Below are 27,564 nucleotides of genomic sequence, written 5' to 3' on the forward strand. Positions count from 1 at the left end.
GGACCAATGCGTGTGGAAGGTAGCAGGCGGGGCGTGGGGAATATCCGGGGTTGAGTTTGCGGCGGGCCGGTGGTACCTGTCCTGCGGCCGGCGACGTAGCGGGGATTGCCCTCACCTGGAGCCACGTCCCGGTCGCCTGTCAGTGGAGCTGTGCCCGGGGATCTACAGCTACTGTTCGTCCCGTCCCCGGGGTCTACAGCTCTGCCCAGGGGTTGCAGCCACCGCTCGTCCCGTCCCCGGGTCTGCAGCTGCCGCTCGTGCTGTGCCCGGGGATCTGCAGCTCTGCCCAGGGTCTGCAGCCACCGCTCGTCCCATGCCCGGGGATCTGCAGCCGTCGCTTGCACTCACTGCCAGTGCAAAAAGCGTGCACCATTACCCGGCTCGTGCTCAGCACACCAGCCTTTTGCATTGTACTAGAGTACTTGAAACTCTCTCCCACTGCACTAGCGTTTTATGTTAAAGTACTCTCCGAGTTTGCACTATAATTAAACGGCATCACTGAAACGGGAAGCCTTTTTTCATAGTTAACGGTTTCGTCTTTTCAACTAAATCTTTATTTAAATTTTCACTGTATACATAAAATGGATTGCAAAAGTTTCCCTGTCGTGTTTGTTGGATTGCTGCTGTTGTGTCGTTTTTCATCGGGCCAAGACAAATTGTCGTGTTCCATTTGTAGAAAAATAGCTGGCAACTGTTTAAAGGTAAGAACTAGTCCATTTTCTTTTAAATTTCCCAACCGTTCGTCGGTAGGCGATCGGGGCTTGCAAAGAGAATGTCTCCATTAGTGACAATTCTAAATTATTGCTGAAATAAGCAGAGTAAAGGGAAAATCATGCTGGTGTCAAAATGTACACACGACATGCTTATGCATATGAACAGTGCAGAAGGCACTTTTGCTGGAGACAAAGAAATTAGTGGTAGGATGAGCAGGGGCAATGAAAGAATCACTTTTAAATAGTAATAGGAATCTGGAACTCTTCAGAATGTTGTTGAGACCAGATCTTTTAAAGCCTTCAGTGAAGTTTGATGGCTATTTTGTTTTCGTGGAGGAGTAAGGTGGGTATATCAGGTTGAAATGAAGATTGGATGAATGTCAGAAAAGGTCTGAGCAGATTAAATGAATGTCAGAACAGGTCTGAGATTATCAGTGATGTATCACCTACTGTGCTGCTGCATTTTACATGAGCATCAAAACTCATTATACGTGTCTGCTTTACAAAGTGTTAATTAGTGTTGCGTTTTGTGTATGGTTAATGTGTAAATTCATCTTTGAAACTAATTTACTTAAATAGAATAGTTTGTGCTGGTTATACTCAATGCTGAGTATGTCTGGAATCGGATTTACATTTGTTGGAACTAATATTTGCCTACAAACATCTTTTCAGTCTAGTGGTAGAATTCAGTACAATAGCTATTGAAGAGGCAAAGTGTCAAAGAATCAGTATCACTTTAAATTGACACATGTACATGATTTCAGCTACCTGCATTTAGCATTCTTTTTTTAAGTATCTTTTCCCAATGCAAAATCTATAGATGTTTTTAATTGTAGGTTTGGAAGGTCTGCTGTTAGTCATGTGACTTTTTCTCGATTAAGTGCAGTAGTGATGGCAGGTCTAGTATCTTTGGGTAGAATGGTGCAATGTTCCTAATTCAGGATGTGTGAAGTCAAGGAAACTGCTGGAGTTCCTGACTGCAACCTGTGGGAATTGTGTCCAGGTGCAGCTCTTAACAGGCTGTAATGGGGAACTGGAGCTGCAGTTGGAGAACAGAGGTTCTCATCCGTGAAAATTAGAGTTTCTTGGATAAAACATAGTGAGGTGATTGTGCCTAAGAGAGTGACCACGAGGAAGGGGAGTAGGACAAGAAAGGTTTAGAAACCGCCGTGAGGGAGGAGGAAAAACAATGGACGATGGAGGACCCGGCATGGGATGGGGGGGAACTTTCTAAGTGCCCTTTACGGGCGACTATTTGCATACCTTGGAAGCAAAGAATTTCACTGACTTGTATACATTTAATTCGGAGAGATGTGGACCAAACACGGGCAAGCTGTACTGGTGTAGATGGGGCGGCGTAGGCAGATGCGCCTGTTTCGGTGTTGTATGACTCTATGGTTATTGGATTTCCTGAGACTCGTTTCGCTTTCAAAATTGTCTGAATGTGAAATTTGATCCAAATAATCTTGGTACACTGGAATACAGTATTTATCAATAGTTCTTCCACTATGTTCTATCCAATGCTGCAGGTTTAAATACCAATGGCAAAAACGTTAACCATTTTTTTAATGACTTTTCAAAACTAGGGTATTGAAAATACATCAAGAAAGAATTTTGGTGGTGGAAATACAGACTGGGAAGAAAGATATTTGTCAAAATATGAAATCAGGTATGTATGTAGTTTGTAATAACTCCATTGCAGGTCAATGTCCTTGTGCACTACTTATAGAGCAGAATGTTGATGGACAGGAAAAGAACAGTTACTGTAACAAGCCTGCAACAAGTCCCTGATGCTGGAGCAGAAGGCAGTTTCTACACACGGCATGCATCTGTCTTTTCAAATCTCCCACTGGCTTCCTTTCTTCATGCCACAATGACCCTAAACGTAAACCCAAGAGGAGGAAAATTATTCTTGCGGTTACCCTCACACAATCATGTGATCAAAAACTGCCTAGGAAATCATATGTATAGAATGCACAAAGTCATCTTCTTGCTATATGGTGTCGTGTGTCTTGTCAAAAAGTTACTGAGGTCCTTCTTTAAGACCACATGTATACATCGAAGATAATGTTTTGCCTAAGATATTTATGGTATGTGAGCAAGCACCACAACAACATATTTAGCAGTCTGAAAAGGGGTCCCGATCCAAAACGTCACCTTTTCATGTTCCCCAGGGATGCTGCCTGACCTGCTGAGTAGCTCCAGCATTTTGTGTCCTTTTGTGTAAACTAGTATCTGCAGTTTCTTGTTTCAACAACATATTTAGGTTCTACAAATAATGGAAGAATCTAACTTGTTACAGTGCCTCTTCTTTTCACTTATCAAAGGCTTCTTGAAAGCCTCTGTGTACCGTAACTTCTAGAATTGATTTGTGAACTATTCTTGTGACTTTATTAAAAAATGCTTAATTAAATGTGGACATCTTAACCTGTTTCTCATTAACCTACACCATGAAGAATACACTTGTACTAGAAAGAGCACATTGATTGTTTATTAGATTGACTTCCAGAATGCTGAGTAAAAAAGGCAAGACATTTTGAGAACTAATGTGCTGTTCCACATGGAGTTTATAGAGTGTGAAAGCTGAAGATGTCTCCAGCAACATGACAGTCCATCTAGCATTGTGTTACAGAAGTTCAGATTTGATTAGACACTTTCAAGGTTTATCGTTGTGAAAGAAGAAGATGACGCCTCAGTGATCAACTGCATTAGGACAAAAGCTGAACTTGGGGTTAGGGAAGATGCTAGTTCCTCTTCATATACCTGGGAGGCAGATATAATTCAGTCTGGGTTCAGGAAGATGTTTAATGGCCTAAGTGACAATTAGTGTAATAGATGCAGGGTTAAATTTATCAGCCCATGGCTGTCTGGACTGCAAAGCATTGGTAACATGCTCTCTGAATTGCTTCAGAAATGTCCACTCTGAAAACATTTCCCCTCCAAAGCGTGCTGGAAAATCGAAGGTATACTAAAATGCTGGAGAAATTCAGCGGGTGCAGCAGCATCTATGGAGTGAAGGAAATAGGCAACGTTTCGGCTCGAAACGTTACCTATTTCCTTCGCTCCATAGATGCTGCTGTACCCGCTGAATTTCTCCAGCATTTTTGTGTACCTAAGTGACTTTCTTATTTGCTCCACTTGGTTTTTTTCTTGGAAAATATGGGAATTAATGGGATTGCTATGTGTATTATACCAGATTCTACTCTCATTTGTTCCCCTTGTTTCCTCTCCTTTCTGCCTTGCCCTCTACTTTATAATTGTGCCTCTATGTTTTGCTCACTCTTCATCTCGATATCCAATTCGTCCTAATTATAAAATATCGAAAAATGCATTCTAGCATCTGTGAATCATGTACAAAATAAGCTTGCTCTCCAATATATTCCTTCAAGCTGCAATTGATTTGACCTGGTCTCTGCCTGCCTTCTTTCATAGCCATGTCTCAGCCAGAGTTGTTTACTATTATACAGGAGCAACACTTCTAGTTTGGATTCTGTTGTGATTCTTCTGTTTTAACCCTTGAGTGAAGGAATGATTGAAATCGTGAAGTTTAAGAGAAATGAACAATGTCATCTCCTGAGCTGATTGTCAGAGCATTGCAACATGCATGTGGTGCCAATCTTTATTGCCAGCTAATATTTGTCCTTTTATTATTGGTTACATTTTAATCCAATTTGCCTATGCCATCCTTTGTGGTTCTGAACTCTCCCACTTCTGAGTGTTCAAGACATTATTAAATCTTCAAATTCCTATGAGCAATGTTTAGATTTGTAGCATTTTATCCATGTTCAAACTCGGCCAGATCATATATATATCACCATATTAGATGTTGCATACCCAGTTCAAAAGCAAATTCATTCTGCCAGACCAATGTCACTAAATAAATAGAATTTTAAAAGTTGTATTAAATATAGCACAGTTATTTATTTAGTCATTTATTTGTCCAGATCTAGTTCAGAATACTGTTTTGATGGGATTCATGAGAGTTACAAACTTGTGTGTGAATGCTCGACCTGGTCACCCATCCTGTGCTATCCTTTCACTGCACTTCCCCTTTACAACACCATGAGTCCAATCTAGTTCAGAACCTCATGGTTGCAGCTGTTTCATGAAGCACAGCACTCATGGGCAGTGATGTGATCTAGGTCAGATTTTGAGGCTTCGCCCTAAACTTCCCCCCCAACTCCCCATGGTCACGCTGCAATCAAAAATGCCTTTTACTTTTTTTCCAAATGTTTCCAAGGATCAAAATTCATGAAACTTTCCAGTCCAGATCAGCTGCCCCATTCTAGAAGTGGAGCGAGACATTGAAAGTGCTGGCATCAAGCCTGAGGTCATTCCTAATTTCTGCATTGCCATACACAGGCACAGAAATCATGGATATGCTAACCTGCCCACTTGCAATTGCTGGCTAGCCATCAGCTCATTCTTGCTCATTTTTGTCCATGAAAGGCCAGTGATTATTGTAAGTATCTCTTTGCACTTGCTGTTGTGGGCAACAGAGGACGAGGGGAGGAGGGGACATGAAACAATTTTCACAAGGGAGTTGTGCTTGCTGTTGAAATGGAAACATTTGCAGCCCTTTTGGGAAAGAGCAGAATAGATGGAACACCTTTTGGAACAAATTTAATTGTCACTTTATGCCAAAGGATTCCTGCAGTCTGATGTTTGTCAATATGATTGGTTTATATTTCAGACAAATTTAGATCCACATACATTTAAAGCACTCTTTTTCATCGTAGGCAGAAAGATCATTCTGATTTCTTCCACTGGTTCTGTGTGGACACAATTACAGTTTGCTGCCCCGCTGGGAGCTTTGGTGTAGACTGTGTTGGTATGTAATGAAGGTGGTATCTATCACTGGCTACAGTTTAAACATTTTTTTTTAAAGTGCATGTTTTGCATATTGGCACAAGATTTATTTTGTGGTTTTTGATTTGCATGTTCCAATCTCTTGCTTGTATGTAGTTAAGAGGTCACCTGGTTTAATAACAGTGTTATTCGTGTTTATCAGTGTTAGTAGTGATCAATGTTTTGGTCCAGCTATTCACAATTTGTGTCAGTAGTTTGACTGAGGTGATCATTTCCACGTTGATGATACAAAACTGGGTGACACTGTAAATGGGGATGGAAACGATATAAAGAGGTTTCAAAAGGATGTAGACGGGTGATGTTATTGAAACCTAAAAGATTCTAGGAGAATAGACCAGGTGGTGCTGAGAGGATGTTTTCCCTAGTAAAAATAGTTCCTAGTGAACTTGCAAACATAATTTGACAATCCATGGATGATGAGGGCTATCTATTCTCAAAGTTGTGAAGTCACTTTCCTCTGGGATCTGTGGAAATGGGGTACCTGAATATATTTAAATCAGATCTTGTCAGATAACAGGGGAATCTAGAGTATGGAGAGAGAGCATGGGAAAGTGATATTGAAGCTAAGTTGGGATCAACCATAATCTTACTGAATAACGGAACAGGCTTGGGGGGCTGATTGGCCTACTCCTACACCTGGTTTTTTTTGTGTGTGAGTGAACAAGAACTTTGCTTATGGAGCAAAATGTGGACCATTGTGAGATAATCTAATAGGGTGCACAAAATAGAAAGGCTGAGTTTTTCTTTTAATGATGGCAGACTGAGTAAACGTTGATATTCAAAAGAACCTAGATATCCTTGTACACTGGTCACTGAAAGCTAACGGGGAGATGCAGCAGGAGTTAGGAAGGTAAAAGGTAGGTTGACCTATGTTCTGAGAGAGGATTTGAGGAGATGAGTCTCGTCCAACAAAAAATGTCATGCTCATTGCAGAAAGAATGTAACAACGATTCACCAGATTGGTCACTAGGATGGTGGGTTGGCTGTGTTTCCCTGGTCTGTCATTCACCTGAACTCGCAACAAGCATAAATGTAATTTTTTAGCCACGTGTGATAGGATATTCCTCTTGCCTCAGGAATTGGCCCGGTGATTTGCTTTTTGATTTGCCCCCATTGACACTAGGAAGGAATACTTTATTTTCACATGTGACTAGGCACAGTGAAATACTTTGCTTGCATACACACTGTAATACACAATAGGTGCAGGAGTAGGCCATTCGGCCCCTCAAGCAGCACTGCCATTTAATGTGATCATGGCTGATCATCCACAATCAATACCCTGTTCCTGCCTCTGACTCTGCTATCTTTAAGACCTCTATCTAACTCTTGAAAGCATCCACAGATTTACAACTCTCTGGTTGAAAAGGTTTTCCTTATCTCCGTTCTAAATGGCCTACCCATTATTCTTAAACTATGGGCCCTGGTTCTGGACTCCCCTAACATCGGGAACATTTTTCCTGCCTCTAGTGTGTTCAATTTCTTACTAATCTTATATGTTTCAATAAGATTCTCTCTCATCCTTCTAAATTCCAGAGTATACAAGCCCAGCTGCTCCATTCTATCAATATATGACAGTCCCGCCATTCCGGGAATTAACCTTGTGAACCTACGCTGCACTCCCTCAATAGCAAGAATGTTGGGAGACCAAAACTGCACAAAATACTCCAGGTGTGGTCTCACTGGGGCCCTGTACAACTGCAGAAGGCCCTGCACCTTCTGTATTATTCCCAGAAATACCTGCCATTGTTGTTCCACTGTCATTCCTGCTAGGGTATCTTTCCAGTCAACTTTGGCCAGCTCCTTCCTCATGGCTTAATAGTCCCCTTTGTTCAAATGTAATACTGACACTTCTGATTTTCCCTTCTCCCTCTCAAATTGTAGATTAAAAGATCATATTGTGGTCACTACCGCCTAATGGCTCCTTTACCTTAAGGTTCCCTTACAGAATCTGGTTCATTACATAACATTAAATCCAGAATTGCCTTCTCCCTGGTAGGCTCCAGTACGTTGTTCTAAGAACACATCTCTGAGGCACTCCACAAACTCCCTTTCTTGGGTTTTCCAAGTCTACCTGCATGATGAAATCTCCCATAACAGCCGGAGCATTAACTTTGCTGAAGTTTATCAGTCTGAAGATGGGTGCCAGCCCGAAACGTTGCCTATTTCCTTCGCACCCTAGATGCTGCTGCACCCGCTGAGTTTCTCCAGCATTTTTGTGTACCTGCCAATTTTAACTATGGATTCAACTTGCACCCTATATCCAGGCTAATGTATGGGGCCCTGTAGATAACTCCCAATAGCATCTTTTTACCCTTACAATTTCTCAGTTCTATCCATAATGACTGTACATCTCCTGATTCTATGTATACAAACAGGGCCACCCCCCCCCCCCCCCCCCCCCATTGTGCCAATGTTCTCCGCCCACCTTGCTCACTCACGCCAGGTCCTTCATTGTTCTTCCCCTCCTCCCCCCCCCTCCCCCCTCACGATGTCCTCCATGCACTCATCAACCATTGACCAGAGGTTGATATATCCTTCCTCTAATAAAACTCCAGAACTGTGCACTATACTGCAGATGTGGCTCCACCAATAACTGCACAATTGCAGCAATCCGTCTCTATTTCTAAACGCCAATCCTCTTGCAATTAAGGTCAACATGCCATTTGGCTTCCCAGCCACTTGTACACCTGAATGCTTTTTACTTTGTGATTAATGTACAAGAACACCTTGCATTTTGCTCCCTTTTGATTGTAGTACATTTCTGTATCCCCCTCGCCCAAGAGCACAACCTTGCACTCTCCAACTTAAATATTACCTGCCAAGATTTTACCCACTCGCTGGACGTTATCTATTGTAGTGTCCTAATATCCCCATTGTAACATGTCCTTCCAGCTATTTTCATGACACTGGCAAACTGGCCAGTCTTCAAGGTCATTAGTACAAATAATAAATCACAAGCATTCTCTTGTGCGTTGAAACAGAGTCCTGTTAGTTGGCTTTAGTGTGAATGCCGGGAACTGAGTAACTCCTTCAGGTTACTTAATATATGCTGCATCACATATGTGCATTTGGTGGCGATTAAAGTGTTGATTATCACATCTTCCACAATCGTATCCTTGACCACTTATCCTGTGTGAGCTCATGTAAATAATTGGCACCATGGTGGATTAATCAATCGTACACTTTTGGTGGATACCCCATCATGACTCTTTGGCGAAGGTTAAAATGTTGGACAGATATGTCCAGTGATTATATTGTCCAAGTGAGAGTTTGTGCCAAATGATGGTGTGTAATTTCAGACTGTCCTGGTGGAGTGGACAGGCCCTGCAGTGGGCATGGGACTTGCAACGGTGATGGTACACGGACAGGTGATGGGTCGTGCAGCTGCACGAAGGAATACAAGGGAGAAGAATGCCTGGACTGTGCTGATGGCTACTACAGTACATTCCAGAATGAAACTCATTCACTCTGCACAGGTAAAGTTCTTTGCTTAAATATATAATTCTCTTTCCTGCACTGCAAATGAATACGCCAATGACATAGCAAAAAATAGTTATCTGTTGATATGCAGGTAAACACAGAAAATGCATAGTATATAGGGATGTTTAATCGGAATCTGAGGGGTAACATTTTCACACAACGGGTGGCGGCTGTGTACAAGCTGCCAGATGAGGTGGTTGAGGCTGGGACTATCTCAACGTTTAAGAAACAGTTAGACAGGTACATGGATAGGACAGGTTTAGGGGGGATACGGACCATGCGCAGGCAGGTGGGACTAGTGTAGCTGGGACATTGTTGCCTGGTATGGGACAAAGGGGCTGTTTCCACACTGCATCACGATGAAGTAAGGTTAATGTAGAAATGGAATCAAGATCAATTAATTTATTGAGATGGTCTGGTTGATTCAAAATAGCCCAAAGTGGTTTAAACTGAATACCTTGTGGGAATATTAACCAATACTTATGCATTTAAAGCAAACAAAATGTATTGAGAATCCATGCTACTCTCAGAGGGGAAAACCATTAATATTATTTAAGAAGGAAATACTTCTATTGAAGCTCAATTTAAAGCTGCATTTAAAAAAAATGGTGCAGTGAAATGTAAAAAATAATTACAGGCGGCGGTACACAGTGGCGCAGCGGTAGAGTGCAGCACCGGAGACCTGGGTTCGATCCTGACTACGGGTGATTCTGAGAGCAGCTTGTACTGGAGCCTACCAGGGAGAAGGCAATTTTGGATTTAGTGTTGTGTAATGAACTGGATTTGATAAGGGAACGAGGTTAAGGAGCCATTAGGAGGAGTAACCATAATATAAATTTTAATCTACAATTTGAGAGGGAGAAGGGTAAATCGGAGATGTCAGTATTACAGTTGAGAAAAGGGGACTATGGAGCCGTGAGGGAGGAGCTGGCCAAAGTTGACTGGAAAGATGCCATAGCAGGGATGACAGTGGAACAACAATGGCAGGTATTTCTGGGAATAATACAGAAGGTACAGGACCAGTTCATTCCAAAGAGGAAGAAAGATTCCAAGGGGAGTAAGGGGTGACCGTGGCTGACAAGGGAAGTCAGGGACAGTATAAAAATAAAAGAGAAGTACAACGTAGCAAAGATGAGCGGGAAGCCAGAGGATTGGGGAACGTTTAAAGAGCAACAGAAGATAACTAAAAAGGCAATACGGGGAGAAAAGATGAGGTACGAAGGTAAGCCTGCCAAGAATATAAAGGAGGATAGTAAAAGCTTCTTTAGGTATGTGAAGAAGAAGAAAAATAGTTCAGACCAAAGTTGGACCCTTGAAGACTGAAAAGGGTAAATTTATTATGGGAACAAGGAAATGGCAGATGAGTTGAACAGGTATTTTGGATCCATCTTCACTAAGGAGGTAACAAACAATCTTCCTGATGTACTAGTGGCCAGAGGATCGGGGGTGACGGAGGAACTGAAGGAAATCCATAATAGGCAGGAAATGGTGTTGGGTAGACTGATGAGACTAAAGCCTAATAAATCCCCACGGCCTGATAGTCTGCATCCCAGGATACTTAAGGAAGTGGCTCTAGAAATTGTGGACGCATTGGTGATCATTTCTCAAATGTTCTTATAGATTCAGGATCACTTCTTGTGGATTGGAGGGTAGCTAATAGTTTCCCACTTTTTAATAAAGGCAGGAGATGGACCAGTTAGCCTGACATTGGTGGTGGGGAAGATGCTGGAGTCAATGATAAAAGATGAAATAGTGGCACATTTGGATAGCAGTAACAGGATCGGTCCGAGTCAGCATGGATTTACAAAGGGGAAATCATGCTAGATTAATCTTCTTGAATTTTTTGAGGATGTAACTAGGAAAATGGACAAAGGAGAGCCAGTGGATGTAATGTACCTGGACTTTCAAAAAGCATTTGATAAGGTCCCACATTGGAGATTAGTGGGCAAAATTAGGGTACATGGTATTGGGGGTAGAGTGCTGACATGGATAGAAAATTGGTTGGAAGACAGGGAACAAAGAGTAGGGATTAACGGGTCCCTTTCAGAATGGCAGGCAGTGACTAGTGGGGTATTGCAAGACGCGGTGCTGGGACGGCAGCTATTTACAATATACAGCAATGATTTGGATGAAGGGATTCAAAATAACTTTAGCAAATTTGCAGATGACACAAAGCTGGGTGGCAGTGGGAACTGTGAGGAGGATGCTATGAGAATGCAGGGTAACTTGGACAGATTGGGTTAGTGGGCAGATGAATGGCAGATGCAGTTTAGTGTGGATACATGTGAGGTTATTCACTTTGGTAGCAAAACCAGGAAGGCCGATTATTATCTAAATGGTGTCAAGTTAGGAAAAGGGGAAGTACAACAGGATCTGGGAGTCCTTGTTCATCAGCCAACGAAAGTAGGCATGCAGGAGCAGACATTGAAAGTAGGCATGCAGGTGCAGCAGGCAGTCAAGAAAGCGAATGGTATGTTAGCATTCATAGCAAAAGGATTTGAGTATAGGAGCAGGGAGGTTCTACTGCAGTTGTACAGGGTCTTGGTGAGACCACACCTGGAGTATTGCGTCCATTTTTGGTCTCCTAATCTGAGGAAGGACATTATTGCCATTGAGGGAGTACAGAGAAGGTTCACCAGACTGATTCCTGGGATGTCAGGACTTTCATATGAAGAAAGACTGGATAGACTCGGCTTGTACTCGCTAGAATTTAGAAGATTGAGGGGGGATCTTATAGAAACTTACAAAATTCGTAAGTGGTTGGACAGGCTAGATGCAGGAAGATTGTTCCTGATGTTGGGGAAGTCCAGAACAAGGGGTCATAGTTTAAGGATAAAGGGGAAATCTTTTAGGACTGAGATGAGAAAAACATTTTTTACACAGTCGTGAATCTCTGGAATTCTCTGCCACAGAATGTAGTTGAGGCCAGTTCATTGGCTATATTTAAGAGGGAGTTAGATGTGGCCCATGTGGCTAAAGGGATCAGGGGGTATGGAGAGAAAGCAGCTACAGTATACCGAGTTGAATGATCAGCCATGATCATATTGAATGGCGGTGCAGGCTAGAAGGGCAGAATGGCCTATTCCTGCATCTATTTTCGATGTTTCGATGTTTCTATGAGAGTAAGCATGCAGGTACAGCAGGCAATGAAGAAAGTGAATGACATGTTGGCCTTCATCACAAGAGTTGAGTTTGGGAGCAAAGAAGTCCTTCTGCAGTTGTACAGGGCCCTAGTGAGACCACACCTGGTATATTGTGTGCAGTTTTGGTCTCCAAATTTGAGGAAGGACATTCTTGCTATTGAGGGAGTGCAGCGTAGTTTCACAAGGTTAATTCCCAGGTGGCGGGGCTGTCGTATGCTGAGAGAATGGTGCAGCTGGGCTTGTATGTTCTGGAATTTAGAAGGATGAGGGGGGATCTTATTGAATCATATAAGATTATTAAAGGTTTGGGCACGCTAAAGGCAGGAAACATGTGCCCGATTTTGGGGGAGTCCAGAACCAGGGACCACAGATTAGGAATAATGGGTAAGTCATTTAGAACAGAGATGAGGAAACACTTTTTCACACTGTGAGTCTGTGGAATTCTCTGCCTCAGAGGGAGCGGTGGAGCCCGATTCTCTGGATACTTTCAAGACAGAGCTAGATAGGGCTCTTAAAGATGGTGGAGTCGGGGGATATGGGGAGAAGGCAGGAACGGGGTACTGATTGTTGATGATCAGCCATGATCACATTGAATGGCAGTGCTGGCTCGAATGGCCGACTCCTGCATCTATTGTCTACGGGTGCTGTCTGTACGGCATTTGTACGTTCTACCCGTGATCTGCATGGGTTTTCTCCAAGATCTTTGGTTTCCTCCCACATTCCAAAGGTGGACAGGTTTGTAGGTTAATTGGCTTGGTAAATATAAAAATTATCCCTAGTGGGTGTCGGATAGTGTTAGTGTGCGGGGATCGCTGTTTGGCGCGGACCCGGTGGGCCGAAGGGCCTGTTTCCGCGCTGTATCTCGATAGTAAAAAAAACAAAACTACATGTAACTAATGTTCTCGACACATTTGGGGTGATTTTAGTTTACAGATACAGTGCGGAAACAGACCGTTCGGCCTTCTGATTCCGCACTGACCAGCAATCCCTGCATATTAACACTATCCTACACACACTATGGACAATTTACACTTATACCATATAGTGTAGATGGGCATCATCATACTCGCTGGAGTTTAGAACGTTGAGGGGGGACCTCATTTGAAACTTAAAGATTAATGAAAGGCATAGATAAAGTGGATGTGGAAAGGATGTTTTCACTGGTGAGAGAGTCTAGGAATCTAGCCATAGCCTCAGAATTATTGGGCGCTCTTTTGAAAAGGTGAGGAGGAACTTCTTTAGTCATAGTTATTCTGTGGAACTCATTGCCATAGAGGGCTGCGGAGGCCAAGTCAGTGTATATTTTTACGGCAGAGAGAGACAAGTTCTTGATTAGAACGTATGTCAAGGGTTATAGGGAGAAGACAGGGAAATGGGATTAGGTGGCAGAGATCAGCCATAATTGAATGGCGGAGTAGACTCAATAGATAATACTCGATGGGCAGAATGGCCTAATTCTACTCCTATAACTTGCGAACTTGTGAATATTAAAATCTTACTGCTTGGAGATACATCCAACCTCATCCAAGCTGATGATGATGCCCATCTACACTAATCCCATTTGCTTGCACTAGGTCCATCTCCCAAAAACCTTTTCATTTGGGATCTGCCCAAATGCCTTTTTTTTAATTTATTGACATTTCTTTATGCAGTGTTGTAACTCTTGAGGATTTCCACTCCTGAAAATTGTCTTTGCAATCGTAGAATATCATCAAGCCTGAGATGAATAGAATTTGGAACACAAAGGAAACCAGATAATATGTGAATAAGCGAGTTCGGTATTCAGATGCGCATGCCCAGGTCATAGGTCACTAGCTATAAAACAGTCTTGGCAGCGGTTGTGCTGCTGCATTGTGTGCAGGCTTGCATTTCGTCCATAGTCAGGTCGGGGTCGGCTCTCCGTCGCTGGGAATGCTGTTGAATTGCTGTTGGGCCGCCCCCGTCCCCTCCCTGGTGTCCCATCCCTGTCCGTGGTGGCCCTGGGTTACCGGGGCAATCCCGGACTTGCAGCCGCTGGCTCCAGCTCGGCTCTGCCTATCCCGCCAGGTTGGCCAGCAGCCCTCCACTTCCACCCCCTCCCCTCAGTCCGACACCGAGATCCTGCTGAAGGTGGGCAACCGCCGGCCCTTCTCGAAGATGGGCGACTCGGAGCCGCTGCAGCTGGAGTGGTCCTGATTGAAGAGAGTCTGCGGATGGGCTTCTGCCGGGCATGGGAAAAAAAAGGCCCGCTGGAGCTGCTCATGCTGTTGGTGATGGTGGTGCTGGCGGCAGCAGCAAACTCCTCCCCCTACTTTGCCCAGCCCCAAGCTCAGAGTCCGGGTCAGCTCTAACTCCAGGTCGGGGCTGTTAGTAGCCCGTGGCGTGGCACATTCGAGCGCCGGGCCGGAAGAGGCCGAGCCCAGGCTGGCGCAGGTGAGGCCGTGGCCCTCACTCCTCGGGGTTGTGGATGAAGTGGCAGCGGGTACCATAGGGGCAGAAGCCGGTGGTGTGCAAGGTGCGGCTAGTACTTGGGGTAACGGCTGAGACGTGGGCGAACTGGCACTTGTCACTGTAGCAGCCCATCGGGTTCCTCTGGAGTTGGAGTGGGGTAGGGCTGGAGTTGGCAGTGGCTGGAGGCCGGTGTCCCGTCGGTCTGGACATCTCCTGCCGCCCCCCAGGCGGGGTCTGGACATCTCCTGGGGGGCTTGGTGTCCAGATGACGGATCGGCAGCGCTTGCAGATCCCGTCCCCCCCCCCCCCCCGGCCTCTCCTCTCCTCCCCCCCCCCCCCCCCCCCCCCCCCCCCCCCCCCCCCCCCCCTGATTAAAAAATTGACCCAAACGACACTCAATTGACTGAATCTACAGCACTGCATTCAGTTTTTATTTATAGCGTTCGACCTTTGACAAATCCCATGATTTCTTGCGTTTTTCGGAATACCGAACTCGCTTATTGGAAAGCAAAGTAACCTTGAGGCACTAGATTGACTCTGGTCCTATTGAATGAGGGAGCTGCCACAAGGGCCTTTTCTTTTGCTCGTATCATGCCAGGAATGAAACATTACATTTATAAACAACGCTTGAACAATGAGAGCTGTGTCACTGTGATAGTTGAGTAGATATGGAAGCTTTCAAAGTTCTGAAAATTGGTAAGAAGATAAATACAAAGTATTGTCAGGAAATCAGTTGTAAACTAAGGAGTGTAGCTAGAAGTGGAGGCTTGTTGTGATGCAAAAATATGCAATCTCATGTTGCCATAAATGTGATGTTGAGATCGCATGCAAGGGAAAGCCAAGGACAGAGATTAGAATAGAAAGCTTTGGATGAAGATATGGTACAAAAGTCTTTTAATGCGCTACAATTTTGCAGTTCCATACTAACAAGATAATTGAGAGAGAGGTGTCACAGTAGCAAGTTGTTCTTCCCCAAAGAGTGTATGGACTTGCAGTCAATTATGTATCATATTTATTTTGCCCTGCACAGCCTGTCACCCTGCCTGTAAGCTGTGCACTGGACCATCGAATCACAACTGCAGTGAATGTGCAAGTGGCTGGGTACAAACTATCACCAGTGAGGACAAGTTCATCTGTGTAGGTAAGCACTGTATTACTTTGTGGTGCACTTCTCTATCTATTCATATGTTTAAGTACAGTATTCGCGGATTACAGGCAGTTGAGATCCTTCAATGCTTTTGCTGCAGCTTATTTTGCTCTCGAGTGTATTTGTAAATTTAAAGAGTAGCAGGAATATTTAAACACACTACTTTCTTGCTACTGACTGGTTCCATAGGTTTCTGCAGTCTAAAAAATGTTTCACACTTCGACTTTCTGTGAAATTGTCTATAAAGTGTCTCTTCTTTTCACCCTTCAACTCCTGCTCCCAATAGTTTATAGAAGCCATTAACAAGGACCTGGAGTATTATGATTGATTTGTATCTGAATCGATGGCCCCCATTTACTTTGAAGTGCTGGAAATATACGTAACTGCCTGAAGGAGTGTCTGAAGGGTCACCTATCCATGTCCTCCAGAGATGCTGCCTGCCTTGTTGAGTTATTCCAGCACTCTGTCTTTTCCTATAGTTGTATGTGTAAACTTGTTGGAAATAGTTGCATTACCATTTTCTTGCCAGCAGATGGCTGTAGAACTGCATTAAATCCTGTCCCATTAGCTCAAAAACATGAATGCAGGTAATGATCATTGTTGTGATAAGATAAAGTACTTGCAATGCAGTTACCTTGAACTTTTGTATCACAATGTAGCAATCGCCAATTGCACAATGATTCAAAAGTTATTGAAGTATTTACATTGTGGCTATTGAAAAATCAAATAAAAACTGCAGATGCTGAAAATTTTAAAATAAAATTGGAGAATGATGGAGACAAGGAGTAGGCAAGGCAGCATCTGTGGAGAGTCAATGCAATAGTTTGAAGACCCTTTACATGAAAGGGAGAGGAGGTGAGTTGGTAGCCCGGAGGGAAAACTCAGACCAGCCCGCGAACGATTCGCACAACCTCTCGTCCGTGGAACCCTCTTCGTCACCGAAGCCCAGGACTGGTGTGATGAGTTTGAACACTCTGCCCAATTTTCCATCGGTAAATCGCTTCATCTGAATTGGAAAAGTGGAAGTAAAACAATATTGGTTTTAATTTGTTTTAAAGATGGAGGAGTGATGGGTAGAAAAATGGGTTAAAGAAGGAACTGCAGATGCTGGAAAAATCGAAGGTAGATAAAAATATTGGAGAAACTCAGCGGGTGAGGCAGCATCTATGGAGCTAAGGAATTAGGTGACGTTTAGGGTCGAGACCCTTTTTCATAGATGCTGCCTCACCCGCTGGGTTTATCCAGCATTATTATTTACGGTAGAACAAAGGGAATATCTCTGAAAGAGTAAAGCTAAGATTTGCATAGTGCCTGATTATTTACTGGACAATCTGGTTAATTAATGAAGCTAGTTAAAGAAGGGAGGGGAGGGAACAAGCAAAGGGACCTGTAAAGGTCTGAAAGATGGGTCAAATCTATTTCAAAAAAATAAAACCAATGGTTCACAACTTTTATATATATTTTATATATTATATTTTATAAAATATATTTATATATATATTTTAACCTTTCTCTAACATCCTAATGGATCTATTAACTGGACAGCTTTGTAAACATCCTATGATTGTGGTTTTAACATTGGAAATATTTCCTTTGTCCTTTCAATCCTTCCCAGTGCAACCAACTTTTTTTCACCTTTCCATTTTTGATAAAAAAGGTCTTTGAATGGAAGTGTTATTACACTGTGCTCTTTCTATGGTTGCTTCCAAATTGCTTTTTGTCCAGATTTTCCATTTATTTGATTGAGGCAAGCATTGTTTCCAAGACCTTCAAAGCTATCAGCTGAATGTTCAGTCATTGTAACCAACTTTTAAAGATTTTAATTTGGTACCTTGTGCATCACTTAACCTCCCCTGTGTATAAATATCTGAAACTTATCTAGCTCTCATCTTCTAATTGGTCTTTGATGGGAAACTGTCTGAATATTTATTCTTCAGGACCTTTAGGTCATAAGGAATAGGAGTAGAATTAGGCCATTCGACCCATCAAGACTACTCTGCCATTCCATCCTGGCTGATCTATCTCTCCTTCCTAACCCCATTCTCTCCATAACCTTTTGATACCTGTACTAATCAAGAATCTAATTAGTGAGAAATCAAAGCCATTGAGACCTTATTTGATGAGGATTGCTTACGATAAGGCAATCCCTTCAGCTTCAAGCAGTTAATTGACGGTCTCTGAACAGCCATGTTTATCACTTTCTGGAAGCAGTCTCCTACCTTCCATTTTGTTTTCTGTACCAGGAGGTGGCTTCTGACTATTGTCAGTTGACTATTAAAACTACAAAGAAATAAATATCTCCATTAATCATACTCGCCCCTTGTATCTGTTTAAATGTGTAGTTAGTGTAAATATCTTGCCACATTCCGTTTGTTTAGTGCTGCTTTTATTGAGCAGTTAGCTTGCAGCTGTTCTGTATATTCTGTATTTGGGTTACAAACATTAATTCAACAGCTGATCCTTTGCTGGGCATCAACCACTCAACATATACACTGCCTCCACATGCTCCATATGATGATTATATTCAGCAATGTGTTCATGGTTTTTGCCTGCTTTGCCAGTCCTACCTTTACATGCAACAGCCTTTTTGTTTGATTACAATTTTTTTTGTGCAATATTGGAGAATAACAATACTGAAACAATGGTAATAACCAGCATTGAAATCATATGACGTTTGAGATTTAGAAGGTCAATGGTGAAATACTGCTTACTGTTCACTGCTCCACACAGCCATAGAGAAAACTCTAAACTAAATTCTACTTGGTTTAATAATTAAATATTTTAATTCCATCCATGTTATTTAAAGTGAGATGCATTCATCCTTGAGCACACACAATTAGAGTTGAGTGCATTTAAGTAGGGAATAGTAGGTGTAAAATTGAAAGGTGAGCTTTTACCCAGTGTGGACTATTCTGTTAAGTTCAACATTTTCAATGTTTTCAACATTACTCTGGTCTATGATCTTTAAAAGATCATAGTGGAGAGAGAAACAAAGTTAATGATTAAATGCTTTCTTCAGAATGGAAAAGGTTTAGAAATGTTTGCATTTAAACTTGGAGAGAAGGGGAAAGAATGGGGAGAGCAATGTCTCATTGGATGAAGTAAAAAGACTACTAAAGGGCCTGTCACACTTGGGCGACTGAAGGAGACTATACAATCGCCACATGTTCGCGGGTGGTTGCCGGAGAGTCGCCTTCACGGTCGTGAGGAGTTCCCACATTCTGGGGACTAGTCGCAACCTCATTATGATTGTCGCAAATTTTTCAACATGTTGAAAAATCAACGGCGTCTAGAATGAAGCCGCCATGAAGAGTGGCGAGAATTCTCGTGCCGTAGGTGGGTCGCCTGGAGGTCCGAGTGGATTGCCAGGTGGTCGAAGGTTCTCTTGGGTTCTCGTAGGTTGTAGCCGTGCTGACCGTAGTTTTCAGAACCAAGGATAATCGGCCAGTAATGTTAATGTCCACTGAGCTTCACAGCCATGTATCTCTGGCATCTTAAAAGTTGCCTCCGTCTCTCGCCCTTCTACCCTCTCTTTCCCCCCCCCCCATCTTTTAAAGCACTTGCTATACACTGTGCTATATAACGGGCTGGTGAAGGAAGCGATGTGTGTGTGTGTTCCACTCTGACAGTCGCTGTTCCAGTTACTGGTTTTTCGGGAGACTGCCAGCAACTTGACGGTCCCCGGCAGTCGCCTGAAAAATCGCCTAAGTGTGACAATTACTCAGATTTGGTGATGTTTGTAGGAGACGTTGGATTTCATTGTAATATGGGAAAAACATAGTCGTTCTTCTCTTCTTGCGAATGGCGTGGGGCAGCTTGTTCTATTTGATCTTATTTGATTGTGCACGCCAGGTTGATTGCATTCGTCGAAACAGGGCGGACCGCGTGAAGGCTGCAATCTTCCACCCCACATAGTCGTTAAAGCCAAATGAAGAAAGTGAAAACTTGAAAAAAATGACAACTGGTGTTTTGCAACGGCATTTTTAAATGGCTTCACTACAAGTAGATCCACTACTAAGAATTGTATGCATAATGTTAATATTCTGGTATAATCTTCAGATGTTCTCATAAATACCAGCTGATCTAAATGGAAAAGGTTTGAATAAAGAGAAAAACAAAAGAGATTTAAACAAAGTCCTGAATCATGGGCTGTATTATGGAGTGTTTTACAAAGCAGCCACCCAGTCTGCTTCAGGGCTGTAATTTCAGGTTGGCTGGTCATAGATCTGGGTCATTGGCCCTGTTTCTCTTTCTGTGCATGGTCTACTGAAGGCTTCCAGCATAATCTGTTTTTATTTTAGTTATCCAGCCTTTGCAGTTTTTGAACTCAGGCCAGCTGTGATGTGACAGTTTGATAAACCTCTTTCCTTTTTCCAGTACCTGAGTTTTCTTCTCTATCCTCCCTTCTGTTTACTTCTCCATTTTGAAAAGTTTCAGTGTCTTCCCCAGTCAAAACCAATTTGTGAGGCCTTTCCTTGGTCACCATGCTATCACAGACATTCCCTCTATTCAATCAACCTCACCCTCCTCCACACGCATAAATCTGACCCTTTTTTAAATATTCTTAATTTTGAAGAAATGTCATTACCCTGAGATATTACTTGTTTCTCTCACAGCAGATGTTGCTTGATCCACCGACATCAGGTTTTTATTTCTGATTTCTAGCCTCTGCAGTTTTTTGTTGATGTTCAATTATTATTACATCTATCGTACATCTTAATGTTTCCTTTTGTGTGCAGATGTTGATGAATGTGCAGCAGATATCTTGCCATGTAAACAACATGAGTATTGTTCAAACACAGAAGGATCCTTTTCCTGTGAAGGTAAATCTATTTGTTTTGATACAACAAGCATAGAATATGTAAAGTTTGTGTTTACTTCTGCTGTAATAACTTTCACTACATTTTGGCTCCAGTGCTGAAAGCTGCTGGTACTTTATCTGCTTCATCCTGCACTCCCCCCAGTATTGAAACAGACTCCAATCATTCAGTCCCACAAATTAAAAGGATATGGTTAACCGCAGAATTCAATGATGAACAAATGTCTGAATTTAAGGATCAAAGGTTTCAAAGGTCTTTTATTGTCACGTGTACCAATTAAGGTATAGTGATATTCGTATTACCATTCAGCCATACTGGAAAAAAAAAAGCAACAAGACGCACAACTACATAAAAGTTAACATAAGCATCCAAAACAGCGGATTCCACATTCCTCACTATGATAAAAGGCAATAAAGTCTCATTTTTTCCTCCCGCTGTCGGGGGAGTCGAATGGCTAAGACTTGGGACCTCATATGACCCAAGAATAGCAGGTCCAATAAATCTGGTTCCAAAGCACAGGAATAGACTCTTGAAGGTCTGTAGTCTTCTGAATGATCATCACTCTCTTGGCGCACACATAGATAAATTGGTCAGCTGGGTTTCATTGTAATGTGGAAAGAAACAGTCATTAAAGCCAAATGCAGAAAGTTAAAACTTGCAAATAATGATCATTTGTGTTTTGCAAAGGCATTTTTAAATGGCTCCACTACAAGTAGATCCACTAGTAGGGATTGTATACATAATGTTTGAATTTGAATTTGATGTACTAGTAGGGATCAAATCCACTAGTAGGGATTGTATACATAATGTTGATATGGTATAATTTTTAGCTGGTTTAATTTTGAATCTGAATTTTGAATTGTACTCTTCAGCTTGCCATGATGCTTGTGATGCATGTAGTGGAGAAGGCCCAGAAAAATGTATTAACTGCACCACTGGATACACAATGAAAGAGCAGAAATGTGTAGGTATGTGATGTACTAAAGGCCAGTGAAATTTGTGATTTTACTAAAACAACATACTGTGCACTCCCAAGTTACACGAAAATGGACTTTGTATGTCTAATTTTCAATGACCACGGGACACTGATAATCACTACATTTTATTATACCCATATTCCAATGATTATTTTAAAAAGAGATTAAAGTACAAAGCATGAATGTTGAAATGGTGTGTTCAGCTCAGTAATCAGGTTGTAGTTAGTTAACTAGCAGTCCTGATATATGGTTGGTGGTTACACTATTGTGCAGCACTACGCTGACCTATAATATCTGACATTTTTACCTTTCTCGTGGGAATGAGTAACATTTTGAACGAACGAGTTTTGTCAAGATATAATCTTTGATATATCTGAGTGCACCTGTTTGGAGCTGGATGATTCACAGCAATGCTGCGTTGTGGTACGGGCTACAGAAAATAGCAGGTGGTGTGGACAGTGAGGGTGGGCACAGTGGGGCAGCGGTAGCGTTGCTGCCTTGCAGCGCTAGTGACCCAGGTTCGATCCCAACTAAAGGTGCTGTCTGTACGGAGTTTGTACGTTCTCCCTGTCACCGCGAGGGTTTTTCCCGAGATACTTGGTTTCCTCCCACACTGCAAAGACGTGCAGGTTTGTAGGTTAATTGTTCGACTTTGTATGTGTAAATTGTCCCTTGTGTGTGTGGGATAGTGTTGGTGTGTGGAGATCGCTGGTCGGTGCGGGCTTGTTTCCGCACTGTATCTCTAAACTAAATTAAACCTGACCAGGGCACGAAATTAGCGGTTGCCAGGGTGCCACTGACCATCCAAAGTGCCACTGGCAACCTAAACGGCGAGTCATTTTGCCCGGCTTGGCACGCAGATACTGGTTTATACCGAAGATAGACACAAAAAATCTGGAGTAACTCAGCGGGTCAGGCAGCATCTCTGGAGAAGAGGAACGTGACGTTTTGTGTCGGCGACGGCTGTAATGCGTGGGAAAGATGCAAAGTGTGGCGTGACGAAGGATTGGAGCGAATGACTGGCCACGCACAGGGCGGCGGCTCCATCTCCATCTCCTCCTCCCGCCACCCGCCCATCCTGATAGCGGCTGCTGCCTGTCACTCCGCCAACGGCGCTTTCAAAACAACCCTTCTCGCACGCCGAGGCCTGGAGGAGGGAGGGAGAGAGGCAGGGGGAGGCCGCTTTCTGCCATCTGAAGCATCTGCACCGCTCGGCCCCGCACCTTCCTGTTGGCTGGCGGAGATGGGGAGGCGGTGGTGAGGAGATCCCAACTGCCTCCCCCTTTGGCGGCGGCACTTGGCGATGGACTGGGACAGCCACGGCAGCGATGATGCCAGTGTTGTCCGAGGAGCGCTGACCTTCCTTCCCACATCCTCTGCCCCTTCCTCTCTCTCCCCTCTCCCTCCTATCTATTCATCTTGCACTGATTACCCTATCCACCTCGCATTGATTCTCCTGCCATCAATCCTACACTGGTCCTCCAATTCATCCTCTCCTGACCCCCCCCCCCCCCCCCCCCCCTTCCCAACCATCCTGCACTGCTGCAGCGTTCAATTGTCACTGCTGCCGTTGACACGTTATTACAGAATTAATTTTAATGGCAAATCAATGCTCTTAATATAGAGTATCAGTACTGTTATTTTGATGAGCTACATTCACAACTACACATTGGATTTATCCAGGTTTTATTTCTACAGTCGGTCATATACATCACAATATCTGAACAGATATTTCAGTTGAAATTTTAATGTTAATTCTGAAGTGGGAATGATGGAAAAAATGTTTATCAACAATTATTTTTAAATTTGGTGCTTACAAACTGGGTATCTTCATTGCTGTTCACAACACATACATCTATTCTGAATGTCCGGTAATGTGGTGTTTTGACACCTTTAAACATATTACCAAAAGAACATTTTCTGCATTTATGTCCTTTGGCTATCTCTTGTTAGTTAGTGTAATGTTTAACCTGTCAGATGGGTATAGTCAGTTTTAACAGCTATTCTCATAAAATGCCTTTAGAAAATTCTTTGCAACCTGTATATTTTGTTGTGGATAAATTATGTGGGAAGCGAGAGTGTTTCTGTACCAATAGCAATAATGACCCATGCTATGGCCATGTCATGATAATTTTCGGTCCTTCACCGAAAACATGCTTGCATCAATCTGTAGTGTGCATGGTTAAGCATATGTTATCATGGTCCAGGATTTATTGACACAAATTGATCATACGCTGAATAATCCAACCACATTTCTGTTTGGAAGTGGAAAGAGATAATAGAAATTGCATTAATTGCAATGTGTAAAAAGAGTTGAGATACTGTATTATAATTTTGCTGCATGTCATTGTGGTATATATCATGTCTTGATTGGTGAATATGTTTAGTTTGTGACTTTATTTGAAGCAGAAATAATATGTGAATGCTTCATTGAACATAATTCCGACTGGTAACTACGCACTTCGTCCGAGCACATTATCGCACGTGTCATGCAAGCCATCTTAAATGACCACCTAAACTGTCATTTAGCAACCTAAAAAGCTGCCAAGGTTGCCCGGCTGGCAACAGGGAAAAAAAGTTAAGCGAGAGCCCTGGACTGAGCAGGAAAGAGGATACCATGCTTGGCTTTGGGGCCCCAGTTAGTGCAGGGCTTTAAGTAAAGGGAAATAAACCAATGAAGTTTGAAGAAAAATAAAATGTTATGTCGTCGTTTTCACCTCCCCCATTCCTTCTGTTTAGATATAAATGAATGCAGCCAGTCTGAACAAGTGTGTACAAGTGAAAATGAAGACTGTGTTAATACTGACGGCAGCTTTACATGCGTCTGCGCAGTGGGCCATGAAAACCACAATGGAATCTGTGTAGAAATAAAAACACCAGGTATGTTGATAATTTTTATATTCCGCTTGCATCAGCTGGTGTCTTGTTCGTACCTTGGAAAGTAATGTGAGCTTGCTGTTCAATAGAATAAACAGAGCTAATGGACTTCATAGACAATACAATGCCAACACTATCCTTATCACACTTAAAAATATTGGCAATCTTAATGTGCTACAATATTACTGATTTCAAGTCTGAAATATACTTTAAGATGATTGGACATAATTGGCTGATTTAATTTATTTTTTAGCTATTCTGGTGTTGGCCACCGTTATATTTAGCATTCAGAACCCCATCAGTGTCAGATCCTGTTGATGTGTACTCCATTTATTTATAGTACACTTGGTCTGTATGTTTCAATAATGCACAGGCAGCTGAGTAAGATTAACACTCGCATCAAACTTTCACTGTCCATGGGGAGAGAGAATGCAACCAAGTTTTTTTTTTTTGCTGAGGGAATTTTGTACAATTTTTAATAGGAAAGTAATGTAAAATTCTTATTACAAATCAAAAGGGAATAAAGCAAAACTGATCCATGTGCTAAATGTTACAAAGAACTGTTATGCCTATTTGTCAGCATGTTTGGGATTTCTCTACCCACGTGCACAAACATGGATATCCAGGAATGCTCGGAGGCAGGGATTGTGTGATGTTGCTCTGCTGCTGAGCTCCCCATGAGTTCCCTCAGTGGAAGATTTCCTCGGCACTTGCACGAACAGCCAGTGTCAGCTCGGACAACTGGTGCAAAAACTGGTGCATCTTCATTCATTCCATTGCAGCCAAACTTGTTCAAGTATCTCAGGCATTTTGTAGTTTAAAAATAAGATCGTACCCCCGTGGATATAATTTTATTCGCATGTATTTCCACATACCTTTTTGTCATAGCTTGATTTGTCTTTCGATGGCCGTTTGAATGTTTCTGTTGAAGGCCAAGAGTCAAGAGTGTTTTATTGTCATATGTCCCAAAATGGAACAATGAAATTCATACTTGCAGCAGCACAACAGATATTTAAACGTAGTACTCAGTAAAGGCCATAATACACAACCAAAAAGTTCAGTATATAAAACACAAACACAGTAATAGTGCAAAGACCAAAATAATAAAACCGTGCCCCCCATGTCTATGTAGTTCCGAGTGAACGACAGTTCTGTTTGACTGCTGAGGTGTAGCTTAACTGGATGTCACCTTTCCTCCATGGTTTTGTGCATGGACTGTAGTGAATTTTGTGTGGATTCAGCTGCCTCACAAAGCCTTGCTGCTGTGGAGCTGAATGGGTTTTGTCCAGGAGGTTGCTGCTGGAAGGTCAATACAATGGCAGACCCGGGAATTACACCAGAACCAAAAAAATAAATAAATTGGTGAATTTGGGCAAGAGTGGTATTGAATTGGGAATATGCACTAACAAAGTTAATTCAACTGGCAGAGTGAAAACTGTTGTTGACACAAAATGTATGCTGGTTAATATTCCAAGGCCCTGCATGCTGCCAGAACAAAACAAGCAGATTGCACACAATTGTCCTGAAAGTGTAGAAGACTGTAACCTGATAGTCGTCACATCCGTGCCATCTTTATAACTACCTGATATAATGACCTTTTTCGTAGTTACTAGCCTTAAAAGGCAACCTCCCTTTGAGGAAAAATAAATGGAAATACTTCATATTTCTATTGACTTTAAAACTAAATCAAGACGAAGGTAAAGTAGTCTGCCGAGTTGGCATATGCTGTTCTGCACCATAGGAAAAAAAAAAGTCAAAATGTCCTTCAATTATTTTGCAGAAGTATCAGTTTCCAGCTAAGGTCATAAGATAGACTGATAAAGAGCAATGCTTTCGATAACTTTTAAATTTCTGTTTTCTGCAGTTGAAGAGGAGATGCCAGAAGAGACGCATGTTGAACCTAAAATGTTAGCAGATGATGCATTTCATGAAGACCTTTGACCCACAATTTAACATGTATTTTTCTCGTACAAGAAATCTGCATATATTTTGGAAAAAGGACCGCCTTTCAGATGCAGGAGTAATGTTTCCACAGTTACACGTTGCCAATGTGGTTTGTTTACATGAAACTCCATCAGTTCCTGGCCCCTTTCTATTTTAAACTTGGGTAAAAATGCGAACTACTCACTTCTACATGTCATGGATATTTACCTTCACTCTTTCTCTCTCTTTTATGGGAACAATTTGTAATGCCTCGGATGCTAGTAATTTCCCCTCTTTCCCCTGACTCTCAGGCTGATCAAAGGTCTTGACCTGTAATGTCACCTATTCCATATTCTCCAGAGATGCTGTCTGGCCCGCTGAGTTACTCCAGCACTTCGTGTCTATGCTCTGAAATGATGTCTGTTTTTACATTGCACAATCTTTATGTAGCGACACAGCCCTGTATCTGAAATATTTAAATTGCCATTTTTGTTATAAATTTCATTTCTTGGAGAGTAATTTTATTGATGACATAAGAAACAATGGTTTTGGTACTACATTACATTCCTGATTTAATTTAACCATCATTCCTGTATTTCTTGCCCTCAATAATTGTTACCAAGCTAGTTTCCTGCAATTAGAGTTTATTGATGTTAAAGAAAGAATTCCATCACATATAAGACAGCCTGTGTAATTTAATCATGAACGACGAGTAGAATTTCAAGCTCTGTACACAATATTTGGCCAAAGTATTAATGTATGCCTGCTCAAGTTGACATTCTCACATTCTTTCCATGAATCTCAGCTTCAGAAACGGGGTTGAAAGGCCATCGTATGCCTACTATATGCAACAGGGGAGGACTTTCTGCCTTACTGCCTGCATTTCAGCCATAGTTTGTAAACTGAAGTCTATTTTTAAAGGCTTATGGTCTAACACTTGCTTTTGATGAGGAAAATGGACCATTTGCAAATGTTAGTATTAATTGTCAGTTTTGTGATCTTGCTCCCTGGTGGAATCACTGAATACAACATATATGAATCTGCAGCACAAGTGTGTAGACAGGAGCCTTTTTGGTTCTTTTTTGAATGCCGAGATGCCAGAATACCAGCAACTAGAAATCTGTATGATGTACGATCACTCAAATAATTGTCATCTAAAGGCTGCTGGGGTCCCTGGATGGAGGT

The 27,564-nt window shown here is 42.3% G+C and overlaps 1 protein-coding gene across 1 annotated transcript; it reads left to right on the forward strand.

The window, feature by feature from the left end:
* Positions 1 to 57: 57 nt before the first annotated feature.
* Positions 58 to 26,898, forward strand: creld2 (cysteine-rich with EGF-like domains 2). The gene is made up of 9 exons (XM_055653593.1): positions 58 to 701; positions 2,300 to 2,382; positions 5,435 to 5,544; positions 8,882 to 9,058; positions 15,666 to 15,776; positions 20,522 to 20,605; positions 21,475 to 21,570; positions 24,319 to 24,459; positions 26,321 to 26,898. Exons 1-9 carry the CDS (start codon positions 582 to 584, stop codon positions 26,395 to 26,397), a joined length of 999 nt encoding a protein of 332 aa, XP_055509568.1. The 5' UTR covers positions 58 to 581; the 3' UTR covers positions 26,398 to 26,898.
* The last annotated feature ends 666 nt before the right edge of the window (positions 26,899 to 27,564 follow it).

This window comes from Leucoraja erinacea, chromosome 22, assembly GCF_028641065.1.
Source record: "Leucoraja erinacea ecotype New England chromosome 22, Leri_hhj_1, whole genome shotgun sequence".
NCBI classification, from domain to species: Eukaryota; Metazoa; Chordata; class Chondrichthyes; order Rajiformes; family Rajidae; genus Leucoraja; species Leucoraja erinaceus.